Consider the following 15,632-nt stretch of genomic DNA (forward strand, 5'->3'; position numbering starts at 1 on the left):
CCACCGGACGAGCTGGAGGTGGTGACTGGGGCCGGGGAGGTCTGGGCATCTCTGCTGAAATTGCTGCCCCCGCGACCCGACTCCGTATAAGCAGCTGAAGATGGATGGATGGATGGATGGGTTGTTTTCTGAAGGGGGCTCTGCAATTGAGACCTCTGCTGTCCTCTTTGCACCAATGCGAATCCAATTCTGGTTCTGGGCTGGTGCAAGTTCAGAGTTGGTTCAATATGTGAACCCTCTCAAAGCCAGTGTATTTTTCCATGGGCTAGAGAGCCACATTATTACGTCAATGTGAGACTCTCTGCTTTCCCAAAAATACTTGTGTCAACGTCAAGCACAACAACAATGGTGATTACTACCAACAAAACTACATAATCTCTTTACAAGTGTTGTTCTTGGCTTTGCGAGCCTATATTGACAACCAAACAAGAAAATTAAATTCCAGCTCTGAAAAGGCCCTAAAACTACATTGAGTGAAAAGGAGTATGCATGTGCTTGAGCCTTCATGGGACTTGACACCTGCTGACTGCTCGGCTGCTTTTCTTCTCATCAAATTATTCATAAAGCAAATTAGTGAGGTTCATGCCTTATTTGTGCCAGGAGTGTCTGTGTTGGAATTCTCATGGGTCTGGCATTACCTTTTAGCCCAACCCCTCATTTCTCCCTCAACTTTCTTTTTTTTTCAGCTTTCAGTTTTACATCGGCCTATAGTTTTAGCAGTTCTCACACCACAACCAGCCGTTCTCTGAAGTGTCTTCTACTGACTGACATTCGTAAGGTAATAATATGGCCACTCCTCATCCTGTGGCTATACTGTCTGCATCTTCACTCTGCAACCGAGACATGGTGAGCACACATTCCTTGTGACGTTGTTGGTATGAGTCATCCAGTTATTATATACTGTCTCTGAGGAAGAAAGAGATGAAACAAGTAACAAATATCAAATGCAACTATAGGTCTATGAATTCTGACAGTCGGGTTGTTATTTGGAGGCTTGATCAGAAGATACTCTAAGAGGTGATGCTGGGTGTCAGGGTCCTTTATCAGATCACTTGTGTCACCACATTCAGTGGTACTACATACAGTCTCTGACTGTTATATAGAATTCATAGAACTGTAGCTACATTTGTAACTCTTGTTTCCTCTCCTCGTACCTGGAGGGCAGGGACCACAGTGGAAGGAGCCCATGGTGTTGAGGCATTGTACCACTGGAGTGGTGGAACAGCCGCCATTATTAGTCAAACATTCATCTACATCCTGACAGCTGTAGCCATTGCCTTGCCAACCTGAGACATATGAGAAGTAATTAGAACAAATCTTCACTTATTTAGGATATACAGTAAGCCACAGTCACATACAGATACATACACACAGTTGCAATTAAGAAGTATTTGATTTTTTTCAATTGTGTGCATGCGTAAACAGCCAACAAAGATAACGTAGCTAAGTGATTTTTTTGCCATTTTTTTTTCTTTGAAACTTGATAGAGTAGCAACCCATGGTGCCATCAGGAAAAGGGCTGTAGCATGATCAATACAGTTTTAATAAGGTGAAAAAACGTATACTACTCACAAAAAGTTAGGGATATTCGACTTTCAGGTGAAATTTATGGAAAATGGAAAAAGTGAATGCTACAGTGATACTATATGATGAAAGTAGGGCATTTAAGTAGAAGCATGCAATGGTAATTTTATTCATCTCAAACAATTTATTGAAAGAAGAGCTAACAACAGTGGTAGGTATACCACAACAAAACATTTCAATGTCTCAATAAATTGGGACGTGGCCAAAGGACATCCACTCCTCTCCTTTCTGTGACTCTTCCAGTCTCTGTATCACTGTTCCAACCTCCTGATGACACTCTGTGACCCTCTAAGCTCAGTGGACACTTCCGTCTGAGGACTTCCTGTTTGAAGCCTCGCAATGGCGAGGTGCTGTTGATCAACTGTTAGGTGTCGTCTTGGTCTCATGATGTCAGAATGTAAACAGCATGATGAGGAGGACTGTTTAAATACCAGTTCTAACTGAAGCAGGAAATGTATCGGTCGATTCATGGATCAACTCTGTTGTGAATTTTGCTGTTAATCTCCTTGTTAGAGAACAGCAACTTGTGCAAAAAGTACTGAAACACTGAACAGTTGGACATGTGCATTCAAAAGTTTAGAGAAGGTCACATTAAGTTCACCTGGAAAGGTTAGAATGCATTTTAGGTTCATCCTGAAATTTCACCTGAAAGCCAAATATCCCTAACTTTTTGTGAGTAGTGTATGGGCGGTACTCAGTCTGCAAGTCAACCTTTGCAGGCTGAGCACACTGGGATAGATTTGAGCAGAAATAGACCTGTGCGTGTGGGAGGACAGAATTGTACCGTAGCAGATTATTTGAGCATGCAATGGAAAACCCTTTTTAACTAAATGTTAGTTTTAGTTAATAACAGGGGCTCTCATGGAATGATTAAAGCTGTGTGAGCTCACTTTTGGAACTTAGAAACCCCTGAGCCCCTCCACGCTACACACAGAAAATGTCTAAAGAAATACTTATATCTGAATAAAATAATAGGCAGTGAAGTAGGACAGATAATATAAAAAGAAGTATTGGATTATTGAATCAAGTCATGCCCAGGTAAGGCTCCAAGTAACTGTTCCTGCTCCAACCATATTTTCAAGATTTCAGAATACTATGCCAAGACTTCTTGTGAGTTTCTGGTTTCAAAGTCACAAAAATCAGGTAATTAATCCCAGTGCATGCATATAAAATAGATCCCAGTATGAGTTGAGTGATTGAGTGTTACCAGCCGGACAGGCTCCACAGTAGAAGGAACCCTGGGTGTTGTAGCAGGGAACAGCAGGGTTGGTGGAGCATGGTTTGTTAGGTAGGCTACACTCATCCACATCAGACACACAGGCTGGGTTCCCAGCTGGAGCCTCCCAGCCACTGTCACAAATACACTGGAATTTCGGCTGTTGATTGGGAAAAAAACAAATCTCAATGTGAAAACTCTGTCAACCAAAATCACATCTTCAATAACCACGATCATGGAAATGCATCAACAAACTGAAATAACACTCATCTGTAATATAAGAGCAGTTGTTTGCAGCTATATGCCATGAAGGTACAACATCATGCTCAATTGGAAAAAGGTCAGTCTTTTATTTGTATTTCCACTTCATATGTGTATGACTTTTTGCTGACTCCATTATCTCCCTCTTGGCATCACATATTAAGGAAATGTGTCAGAGAGTACTAGTGATTTCATTAATATCTGCAGGTGAAACTATGTGTCACATTGGCAGAATTTACTGTAATATCCTACAATGCAATTATAATTAGCCACTTACTGTGTAAATTGTTGAAATCAGACAGCTTGGAATAAAAACAAAATTAATAAAGCAGAACTTGTAGTTTTGCCATTTCATTTATTCTTTATTGCCTAAAACATGAGCGAATCACTACTCAGACATCGTGGTTCCAGGATTGTGGAGGTTTTATTAAACCTCTGCTGGTAATTTTCCACACAGGATTGGAGCGGACTTTTTTTCACGCCAGCAGTAAAAGTGTCAGCGAGGACACTCTCCAGTAAAAATAGCGTTCCTCCTATGAGGACAGACCAAAGAGTTTGGTCTAGACCTGCTCTTTATGAAAAGAGTCTTGAGATGACGCTGTTATGAATTGGCGCTACATAAATAAAGATTGATTGATTGATTGAATGTGTTAAGTAGAATGACTAGGTGATTACTTACCTGTCCAGGTACAACACGGTCTGCATCAATACATGTGCCATGTACACACAGGCTCTGTCCTCCATTCCTGCAGTCATCATAGCGCACAGTACAGAGAATCCCAGACCACTCAGGAGAACAATTACAACTGCACACAAACAGAAATATCATTATGATACCACAATGGTAGCTATAAAATGCAGTAAGTCATTAAACAAAGACTGACAGAAAGTAGAATTTCTAAAGAAATAGACAACTGACAAGGAGAATGATCATCAGGCTCTCAAACACAGGCCGTCTACCTTTTTAGGTATCGAGCCTCACAAGTTTTCATTTTATCTGCCAAGGTTTTGTCAAGTCTTTCTCTGACATTTCTGTCCCACCTCATTACAAGTAAGGTATGTGGAAATCAAGGAGCTCACATTATTAAAAATCACATTTAACAAAATCTAAGAGAGGCATCTGCCCCCATCCTTCAAAATATGCAACATATCACTGCCATTAGCTTTCACAAGGGCTATTTCTGTTGTTAAAAGTGGTTCCAGTAACTTCAGAGTGAGTGCAGAGGCCTCACTGCTGAATGTTTACTTTATACTTGGTATGGGAACATACCATGCATGTAAAACAGGACATTTTAACACCATAAACCATTTGGAATAATGGACATTTTGGTGTGTAGAAAACCATACAGGACTGTACATACTGTGCACAAGACAAACACAGTGATTCTCACAATGGTTCTCTTGTGGTTATGGTAGAGGAGGTAGTTAAAAATCAAGCAATAACATTTAAATTTTGTGAAGCTTTAGACGTACGTGAATGAACCAGGGGTGTTGACACAGGTTGCTCCATTCTGACAACCCTGAAGTGTTCCAGCATACACTTGACATTCATTCACATCTGTTGCACAGTTAGGACCCTGACACACAAACACACACACAGAAAGAGTGGAAGAAATGGGAGAACCACAGACACCTTGGTTAGTTAATGACGTTTGTCATATTCAACAGCATAATATAAAATATAATATATAAACTGGAATGGCAAGGACTTTTAATTCTCAAAGAATTCTAAGAAAATTTTAATTTATTGTGTTGTATATTTGTGACTTTGGTTTTTTTATGTAAATATTTTTGGCTGGCTGTACATGTATATTATTTTCTATAATACATTATGATCATCTAAATATGAAGAAATAGCATTACAGAAGTAGTAGTAGCTTTCTGGAACTGTTGGAAATATATACCATAGTCTGCTATGTGGACTATTTGTCACAAATACCAATCAAGATTGTTTAATGCCAATACTTACTACACAGCCAACTGCAACTAACACCCCTGTAATGTAACAAATAGTGGGGAACTCACAGCCCAGTTGCTGGGACACACACAGTGATATGAGTTAAGTAAATTTAGACATGTTCCTCCATTCCGACAGGGATTACTGCTGCACGACGACGTCTGGATTGTCTGGATGAGAAAGGAATTGTGGAAAAGACCATAAGGACGGACACATGTACAGTCTTCATTTTGAGCCATTAAAAGAAACAGTTATCAAATGTTTCACCAGCTCAAGTGCAGTCACTTTATTCTCAAGCGTTGACACCTGGAAAACAAAGAAAGACGCATGGAAATATGTTTTATAGCATTCATACACATTAAGAAAATGTTACTTGGACAGTTAACTTCTAAAGACCTTTTCTTAGAAACACACAGTGGCCTAGTCTAGTTGTTGACTGCATTGAATGATAATAAATAACAAGCATTTTCTCTCTTACCCTGGTATCAAGCTGGTTTAGTTTGTTGGTGATATCAGGAGGAACTCCACCTCCGTGAGACTTAATGTCATCAATGTCATCTTTGTTGGTTTTGATCTGAAATCAGACAGTTTACATACAGACACTTCAGTATACAAAAGCTGTTGCCAAAGAGACCCTCCGTGGCAATGAAATAACTTAACATACCAGTGTCGTCTGACTCAACACATTAAAGCAAACTGTGAATTATTTGTGAATACCATCATTGCCTTGATTAGAAGATGGGTCTTTCATATTTCCTTATTTTGTATTATTTATGTTGAATTTGGACCCAATTTTAAAGCTTTATTGCTAACTAATTAGTGACACATCCAGTTAATAAACTGCAACTAATTAACTAATTTGTGATTTTAATAAATACATTGATGACACTGTATGGTCAGGTCTGTGTAAAGAAGTGGTTCAGGTCTATGTACAGACATGGATCAGGTCTGTGTAAAGTCTCAGAATCAGATTACCTTTATTGGCCAAGTTTGTACAAGCAAACAAGGAATTTGACTCTGGTGAAACTTCTCTCTCAATGTACAGTAAATAAAAGTAAAGAAATAAACTACACCAATAAGAATAAGAACAATATAAATACTCATGAATAGCAGTATATACAGTGGAGGTAGGTGTGGTGCATTTATGTAGTGCAAAAGTAGTGACAAATATGCAAATGGTATGGGACTATTGCACAGTGGTTCCTGAGTCTCTGAGTCTAGTGAGAGTTCATCACGGTGATGGCCTGGGGGAAGAAACGGTCTCTGTGTCTGGTGGTTTTGGCGTACAGTGCTCTGTAACGCCGGCCAGACGGGAGGAGTTTGAAGAGTATGTGTGCGGGAGTGTGAGGGGTCTGCAGAGATGTTACCTGCCCTCCTCCTGACCCTGGACAGGTACAAGTACTGGATGGAGGACAGATCGGCCCAAATTATCCTCTCTGCAGATCTGATTGTCCTTTGCAGTCTGTGCCTGTCCTAGTTGGTTATCCAAACCAGACAGTGATGGAAGTGCAGAGAACAGACTGGATGATGGCGGAGTAGAATGTGATCAGCAGCTCCTGTGGCAGGTTAAACTTCCTGAGCTGTCGCAGGAAGTACAACCTCTGCTGAGCCTTTTTGTGGACAGAGTCTATAGGCGCTTTTCCACTAGCACCTACTCAGCTCAACTTGACTCGGTCTTTAGGGTTTTCCACTAGGTGATAGTACCTGGCACCAGATACTTTTTTAGGACCTACTCGGCTGGGGTTCCAAGTGAGCTGAGTCGAGCCGAAAATGTGACGTCAACAGACTGCAGGCCACTGATTGGCCAGGGAGTGACATCAGTGGATCCAACCTGCCGTTTTTAAAACCCTGGCAACAGCGACCGTGCGTTTTATTATTTATTATCATTATTTATTTCTGTGAACGAGGTAAATGGCTACACCTACACAATCAACTAACTAATTGATTTTATGGGTCACATCATGAAACCTAATACTTGAAAACACCCAGACTGGAGGTAGTAACTGTAGAACTAACTGTATTCATAACTTCCCTACAGTCATTGTCCACGTAACATCTGTGACCATTTAGAACACAAATGAACTAAAAGCTGTGTCCACACATCGTATCAAAGCATGCTGGGAAACTCTGCCCGCCCACCTATCCCCAGCACCAATAATTAGAGATTCTAATATCATACATTCATATAATTTGCACTGCCACCATGAACAATATGTCTGTGGCTTCATCTTTCACTGGGTTCGGACTCTGAGGACTTTTATTTTGGACGCCTCATGTTTCCCCCTCCACTAACTTCATGGTGTATTCAAGTACACCTCCTAAGCTCTACACGAAATGGCCAGAAAGGTTGTTGAAAAATGTAAAGTTTTTATTTTTACATCATATACATGCGTCATTACTTTGTCATTACAGCAGTTTTTGTTTGTCTCTCTGATCACATGCAGCAGAGTGGAACTTTTAAATATTCGACTACCCACTGGACAAATGTTTCTCACTGAGCCGCAGGTTTCCAGCACTTTTAGTTGGAGGAGAAACAACTCTTTATGGAATCTGAGGGAGATGCCAGTGGGGAAAACGTGGCAGAGTGCTTGTAAAACTTGTTAAAGGTGCTTCATTCAAACCTAGCTTGGTGAGCACATCACATCAAAGTGTTATTGTTATATATATTATTATTACAATTATGTAGCCTAAATTTAAAAACTCTAGACTAGTATTTTCCCATCCTGGTCCTGGAGGCCCACTACCTCCTGGACAGAAAGTTGGAACTAGAGGTTGCATAAATTCACTGAATGAAGACTATGGAAATAAAATGCACAATGCTGTGGAAGGCTGTGGCTCAGCAGTAGAGCAGGTCGTGCCTCAATCAGCAGATCGGTGGTTTGAACCCCCAGCTATGAGTCTGCATGTCTAAGTGTCCTTGGCCCAAGATACTCTCCTCCAACTTAGATTCCTCCTGCAACAGATCCAGCAGGAGTCCCCACACCTCCCTTTCCTGGGCCACATCAGCCAGCTCTGACTGGGGGATCCCGAGGCGTTCCAGGACAGTGTGGAGATATAATCTCTCCACCTGGTCCTGGGTCTACCCCGTGGTCTCCTGTCACTTGGATGTGCCTGGAACACCTCCCTCGGGAGGCGCACGGGAAGATGCCCAAACCACCTCAACTGTTCTTTCAGTCATGATCCACAATTCATGACCATAGGTAAGGGTAGGAACAAAGATAGACCAGTAGATGGAGAGCTTTGCCTTCTGGCTCAGCTCCCTTTTCGTCACAATGGTACAGTTAAGCGAATGCTGCTCCGATTCTCCAGCCCATCGTTCCCTCACTCGTGAACAAGACCCCAAGGTACTTGAACTCCTTCACGTGGGGTAAGGGCTCATTCCCTACCCGGAGTTGGCATGCCACCGTTTTCTGGCAAATTTAGAGTATTTGTATATATACAGTCCATTTGTATACAGTCTATATACTCTAGTTTATACTTAGCTTGCTTCTACTCCCACATCCTCTTCTCTTAATTTAATGCCTTTCTAGTCATTTTGATCAATCAATCAATCTTTATTTATAGAGCGCCAATTCATAACAGCGTTATCTCAAGACGCTTTCCATAAAGAGCAGGTCCAGACCAAACTCTTTAATTAGAGAGAGACCCAACAATTCAGGAATTCAACATTAAGGATTCAAGAATCCCCACATGAGCAGCATCACATATTATATTGAGCAACAGTGGCAGGAAGAACTCCCCTTTAATGGGAAGAAACCTCGAACAGACCAAGGCTCAATGTGGGTGGCGTCTGACCACTCAACGCCCTTTTCCATCACATCCTCATTCACCCATTCACATCATTCGTAGAGAAAGAATCTAAGTTGGAGGAGACTATTCCTTCACACACATTTACAAGTTGGGGTTCAGTGTCTTGCCCACTGTGGACACGTAGAGGAGCCAGGGATCAAACCACGGGTTTTCTCGTTTTTCATTTAGAAACCAAAAATGAGCAGACTGTGGGCCACCTAAGTCTCCAGGCTGCTGAGGGACTTTGTGGTTCCCGTGTGGTTCGTCTTGTCCCAACGAACAGGCAGAAACTAAAAGCTGCTCAGCTTGAGGTTCACACTGAGGACACAAGGGGACTGAGGAATGCTGTGACGTATTGACCACCTCTCAGGCGATGACCCAGTGACAGCGAGGACCAGAGCAGATGACAGCAGATTGTCAGGACAGCACCACTGGTGCTAAACTGCTCTCCATCCAGGACTTCTGTATGACAGGAACTGCAGACCACCACAGCCTGGACACAACCTGTTCCAACTCCTCCCTCTGACAGAAACCAGAAACCATGTCTGTATGGCAAAACCACCAGACACAAGGACAGTTTCTACCCACAATCCTTCACCCTGATGATCACTTAACATCAGTCATACAGTTTTAATTCCCTGTCGTCCACCCATTCCGCCCAACATTTAAGACCATTATACTTTTGAGAAAGGTAAGTTAATTAGAGCAAGGTGGAGACTGGTGGAGAGAGAAAACTAACAACATTACAAGATAACTCATTCACAACATCCATAAGATCTGGATGTAAGGGTCCAGAATTGAATGAACACTTCAGTAATTGTACTTAAGTAATGCTCCTGGCCCCTGATCTTTGGTCCGCTCAAAACTGCTGTGTCCGCTTCCTAACTTGTTAATCATTCATAGTTTCACATGAGAGGCAGCTGGCAGCAGTTTTAAAAAAGCTGATAAGAGCTGATAAGATGCTATAATGAATCACTTTCTGGCTTGTTTGAATAAGTTCATTAGTTTGCTGTTGTAATGTTAGTGACATGTCAGAAGCACACTCAAACGTGCCAAGATGACCAGAACATTGCAGAGGTGGTTGGATAACAAACTATTCCTGTTTAGGAGCATTTGCCTTGGCTGTTGTCTTAGAAGGAATTGACTTCATACAGAGCAGATTTTCTGTCTGCATAGGGGACAGATATCTCTTTGATGGGGCAGATTTGTCTGGGGATTTGTGGGACAGTTATTCCTATACAACTTCTTCTTCATTGTTCAGCATTTTATCCACTTTACTGCATCAATGTGTCATATTCCATCACATCTGGAATATGAATAGAATATTCCATTCTAAGTCTGCACATCTGTCAGAAAGGTCTGCGCTCACCTGACTCAGGAGTTGAGTGAGGTCTTCATTATTCACTTTAACTCGGCCAGATGCTGTTGTCTGGAAGCGGATCTCTTTATTGTCACCAGTTGTGAAGACGAGATGGCCATTGTCAGACAGCATACGAGGCCTTCAGGGACAGATCAACACAATTCCATCAACAGGCCTGTGCTGAAATTTTTTGTACTGAGCAGATGTATTTAGGTCAGTCAGGGTCATAGACATAAACCTGGTTTAATGCTGGCTTACAGATCTCATCTTTAATCAGGAATAACACTATAAACCTCATATATCATTCTAAGAATTTGGGAGGTCTGTGAAAAAGCCCTTTTTCCCAGCAATTCAATAATAAAATATTCAATGATAATATTCTTTTAGTACATGTACATGTAAAATAACTTGTAACTAAAACACAGATAAAAATATACCAAAAACTAACACTGCACAGAATAACATCTTGCAGGGGAGTGGATTTTACATACTATTTAATTTTTTTTTTTGGGTAGACCTTACGCTCTGTACAGTTTGAAAACCATTCAACGGAAAAACATTGAAAATGTAGTGGGAGGCCTGGGTCAGATATCAGTAGGATATCAGCTTCATATAAATTACTTTAACTTGATACTGAACGTAGTAGTATGTAAGAGAAGTAATACTGGTGGAGCCGGTATGTTTTGGCTCATCCCTATGTAAGACACCCTGGTTTGATCTGTACAAAGCCCAACTCACTGGTCATTGTTGACATTCCTCTGGTTTCCTCTCTGTGCTGTGTCCCTGGGCTCTCCGTGCAGTCCCACCAGAAGGAAAATGAGTACGAAGAATAGCCATGAGAGTCTAAGTGTCCCAGCCATAGAAAATAGATGCACTGCCTAGGCACTCTAATCACCTATAGTGGGGTTTGACACGCTGCTCCACTCTAATGACCACTGTCGAGACTTTGACCTGACAGTAGCACCATAAAGATCATCTCATTTCACCAAAACTGCTGAACTTTACTATAGAGTGAAAATGACCATCACATGATTGTAGGAGATGAGTAACCTGCTGTGTGTGACTATGTGTGTGCTGTCTAGATGTCAGAAGTAAGTCACCACTGTGCAGATGAATATAAGTTAAAATTATCCCCGTAAACATTGGAATAAAATCTTGCCCTAAGCATCCTTCAAAGGGCACCATATGATGGCGATCATGAATGATCAGAAACTTTTTCACACCAACTGAATGTGACACTTTTTGAAACATTACTTTCAATCCTAATTTTTGGATGAATCATCAGGGTTTTTAGCTTGTTTTTCTTCGTTCAGCTCTTTACCAAGAATGAAACTCAGAGGACTGGTGCAGTCTAACCCAATTGAATTCCTGCTGCTGCTGGTGCTGTGGCAGCCATCTGGATTTCAAAACTAGATCACTATTCTACAACTGGAACATTTCTATTCTTTTCAATCCTATTTCTAAACAATGTCACAAATAGAAAATTTCCCAAGGACACTTTTGGAACGTACCAGCGTGGTTCTCATTCCAGGAGAGCGGATGTTGTGTTGTGTCAAGTTTCATAGTTTCCTTTGCTGGAGGATAAATATCCCTTTCCCACAGGAACCGAGGACCCATGAACCAATTGGATGACAGCAGTTCATCCACAGTTGTTCCCCTGGACGCATTGTCTGCAGGGTTTTCATTGGTGGAAACATAAAACCATTGCTCAGGCCTTGTGCTGTTGCGAATCTTCTGCACTCTGTTCGCAACGAACGTGTAAAAACATCTTGCTTCATTATTTAAGTATCCCAGGACGACTTTAGAATCTGTCCAAAAGAACTCTTCCACATCACCATAAGCTAGCTCTTCTTTGAGCATGTTACTCAGAACTACTGTAACTGAGACTGCTGTTGCCATCAGTTCTAGCCTAGGAATAGTGGTTACCTTTTTAGGAGACACGCGGGATTTGCCCATGATGAAAGCACAGTGAACTTTTTGTTCACCTCTCAGATAAGTACACTGTCCATATCCAGTGGTGCTCGCATCCGAGAAATGGTGCAGTTCCTTATTTACCACTTCTCCAAAGTCGTCAGGCAAATAACATCTGGCAATCTGTATTTTCTCCAGATTGACGAGATCCTTTCTCCAATTCTCCCACCTTGGCTTCAGATGCTCAGGTAGGGGGCCATCCCAACTAGTGCCATGGTGACACACTTCTTGCAAGATTCTTTTCCCACTGAGAACATAGGGGGCGACAAAACCAAGGGGATCATATATTGATGCAACTGTGGATAATATTCCACGCCGTGAGGGAGGCTGGTCTTTCAATGTGAGGTTGAATGTAAAGCAGTCAATGTCAACTTTCAATGTTCCAGTGAACACCTAATGCTCTCTAAATTTGCTTCTCACATAAAGCAAGGTTCTTTGATGTGGTGTCTGTTGCATGTTCTGGATACTGTTTAGAATGACACTATTGTTTGATACAAACTTGTGGAGTCTCAGACCACCTTTAGCACACACGTCTCGTGCCTCTTGTGCCAGCTGTATGCCCTTTTCCACAGTCTCTGTGCTGGCAACACCGTCATCCACATAAAAGTCTCTGGCAATGAACTGTGCACCTAATGGTTATGCAAGGCTGTTCTGTTGGGCCAGGTGTTTTAATCCATAGTTTGAACACCCTGGGGAAGACACTGCACCAAAGAGATCTACTGTCATCCTGTACTCTTGCGGTTGTGCACTTAAATCTCAATTTTTCCACCATAAAAAGCGGAGGTAGTCACGATCACTCTCTTGGACTTTAAACTGAGGAAACATTTTTTCTATATCACACATCAGAGCTATTGGATGCTGTCGGAAGCGTACAAGGACACCAGTTAGATTGCTTATCATGTCTGGTCCAGACAGAAGGTGCTCATTGAGACTGGTTCCTTGATGCTTAGCTGAACAGTCAAAAACGACATGTAGTTTTTCTGGTTTCTTTGGATGATAAATGCCGTGATGTGGTATATACCATTTCTCACCAGGAACTCCTTCATCCTGAACTTCTTCTACTGAACTGCCAATTATGCTCCACCCTAACTCTTTTTGAACAGCATAAGGCTCATCCTCTTTGCCTAGGATCACTTGCCTCTGTGCTAATGCTCTGGAACAGTTGTAACCAATCAAGAGACCTACTTCACAACTGAGGAGCGGTGGGACTTCATCTTTGATTGGTGACATGTGACTCCAGTGTTTGGCTGTTTCGCAGGTTGGTATATGTTCAATATTTGCAGGTATATAGTCCTTTGTGTATGCAGCAGGGAGGAGAATGTGCGTTGCTGAGCTGTAACCCCTCACAGAGACCCAATACCTTTTCACTATTTACAACTGCATTTTCTCCCATCATAGTAGTTAGCTTAAATTTCACTGGACAGCTGTCCACTAGCAGTTCACGACTCACTTCTTGATCAATGAATGTGGTGTCACTTTGAGTGTCTAATAAAGCATAGACAAGTTTTTCTTTGTAGGGGTTTGCAACAGATGACACCCACACTGGAAGAATCATTGACGTACTAGCTGAGTGTCCTTCTCTGGCAACGTTAAGTGACATAACAGCAGGAGCTTCCAATGTGTTGTTTTGTGTTGCACTTTCCAGACTCACATGCCTTTCTCCTTTCACAAATTTGATGTAGTTCTCATCATGAAGACAAGTTGGCTGCATTTTCATGCAAATGTCACAGGTGAGGCGGTGTCGACAATCCTTTACACTGTGACCTTGCTTTAAACAGCCATAACCCAATTTATTGTCTTTAACATACGTCCTTCTACTTTCCAGCGACCTTTTCATGAGGCCTGGGCACTTGAAGCTGTGTGGATGTGTGTTCTGGCACAACATGCACGGAAATCCCATATGTGCTCTGGTTGATGTGTGCTGGTCACTGTGTACAGCCTTTGTACTGAAGACACTTGCCTTATTCCTTTTAACATCCTTTAGGTTCTCTTTGTCGCTGTACACCTCAGAAGAACGAAGAGCATAGATGGAGGTGATTGGGTTGCATGCAACTTCTGCTTCCTGCAACAGAAATGCAGCAAACTCCTTAAAGCTAGGGAAATCTTTACCTTCCATCAGGGCCTTTGTCACCTGGCGGTTCCATCTGGCGGCAGCCCAGTCAGGCAACTTCTGTGTCAGTCTTTGATTTTCTTCACAATTGTTTAATATTTCCAGGCTCTTTACATGAGGCATCGCTAGCAGGCAAGCATTTGTGAAGTCTGCAAAGTTTCTTAGTCCTTCAGCATCTCTGAACTGTATTTTTGGCCAGCTTGATAGCTTTCCTCTGAAGGCTCTTTGAATAACAAATGCCTGGCCGTATCGTCGACTCAGTTTTTTCCAAGCGTCTTGGTAGGCGGCTTCATCATTTCTGAAAAAAGGTGCCTTCAAGGCATTTACAAGCTGGGCCACTGACATACTTCTTTAGATAAAACAGTTTATCTGCAGCAGAGATGCCCTTTTAGTCTATCAATGACATGAAGGAAGCTTTCCATTCAATAAAGTGAATTGGCTCACCACCGAACACCGTTGGCTCTGACATAGGAAGTCTATTCATCGTAATGCTGTCCTGCACAGCTTGTGCTAGTTGAGCGACACCAGGTGGTGCAGACAACATCGCTATGTTAGATGGGTGTGGTGCAGGGGGCTGATATGCAGAATTTAGGCTCACCCGCTCACTCTTCTTCCAATCTGGCTCGAGCTGCTTCCAAATCTTTTCCAGCCTGTAGATGCTCCAGCTCAGATCTTTCAATTTCCAGTTCTTTCTTGTGTTGCTCTTCTTGAGCTTTAATCCTTTCCTTTTGCGCTATCTTGTATTCTGCTTCTTTTACGGCCAACTCTGCTACTGCCTCTACTCGTTTTGATGCAAGGTATGAAGCTGAGGAATGGTGGGTGACACTTGACTGTGCAGCAGTAGAGCCATAAATGGAGTGTGGATAATCGCGATCTAGTAGCTCACGTAGACGACATCCTTCATGTTCTGCATCAAAATCTCCATCTTTTGTATTTTGATAATGTCACTGGTTACTGCTTCACATGCATCTACCTTTCGCCTTAAGTCAGCTGTTGGAGCTGTGTGATCTCTTATTTCAGTGTAGAGTTTCATAATGTCATCCTTTGCTTTCGCCAAAATGTCGGCAATCTTTTTTCCTTTTTACTTACTTCTTTTTGATAAGCAAGCATTTTTTCTATCTGTGTTTCGGTACGTTCTGAGTGGCGAGGTTCATCGAGGTCCAATGTTCTTTATTATCAATTCAGGTCTTAAACCCAATCGTTGTGCAACCTAGGACCAACGTAAGAGCTAAACAAAAAAAGAACACAATTAGCACGTTAGTCACATTTGCTTGCTTCACACCATACAGTATTTGTTCAAAACTACACAGTTGATAGCACACAATTACTGTACCTTGTTGCCACTTTCAACTGGAGCTAAACTCCTTTATTTCTCTTCCGTCGT

General features: G+C 41.9%; 1 protein-coding gene across 1 annotated transcript in view; it reads right to left on the minus strand.

Moving 5' to 3' along the window:
• Nucleotides 1-11,054, minus strand: part of cubn (cubilin (intrinsic factor-cobalamin receptor)) — a 97,871-nt gene extending 86,817 nt beyond the window's left edge. Inside the window, exons 1-9 of the mRNA XM_070852865.1 lie at nucleotides 10,906-11,054; nucleotides 10,177-10,306; nucleotides 5,497-5,592; nucleotides 5,286-5,324; nucleotides 5,087-5,188; nucleotides 4,535-4,638; nucleotides 3,741-3,867; nucleotides 2,792-2,960; nucleotides 1,155-1,286 (exon numbers count right to left, since the gene is read on the minus strand). Coding sequence (XP_070708966.1) covers nucleotides 1,155-1,286; nucleotides 2,792-2,960; nucleotides 3,741-3,867; nucleotides 4,535-4,638; nucleotides 5,087-5,188; nucleotides 5,286-5,324; nucleotides 5,497-5,592; nucleotides 10,177-10,306; nucleotides 10,906-11,027 — 1,021 coding nt within the window. The 5' untranslated portion in view covers nucleotides 11,028-11,054. The remainder of the gene's footprint in view (nucleotides 1-1,154; nucleotides 1,287-2,791; nucleotides 2,961-3,740; nucleotides 3,868-4,534; nucleotides 4,639-5,086; nucleotides 5,189-5,285; nucleotides 5,325-5,496; nucleotides 5,593-10,176; nucleotides 10,307-10,905) is intronic.
• Nucleotides 11,055-15,632: the final 4,578 nt, after the last annotated feature.

Source organism: Pempheris klunzingeri, chromosome 21 (assembly GCF_042242105.1).
Source record: "Pempheris klunzingeri isolate RE-2024b chromosome 21, fPemKlu1.hap1, whole genome shotgun sequence".
Classification (NCBI taxonomy): Eukaryota; Metazoa; Chordata; class Actinopteri; order Acropomatiformes; family Pempheridae; genus Pempheris; species Pempheris klunzingeri.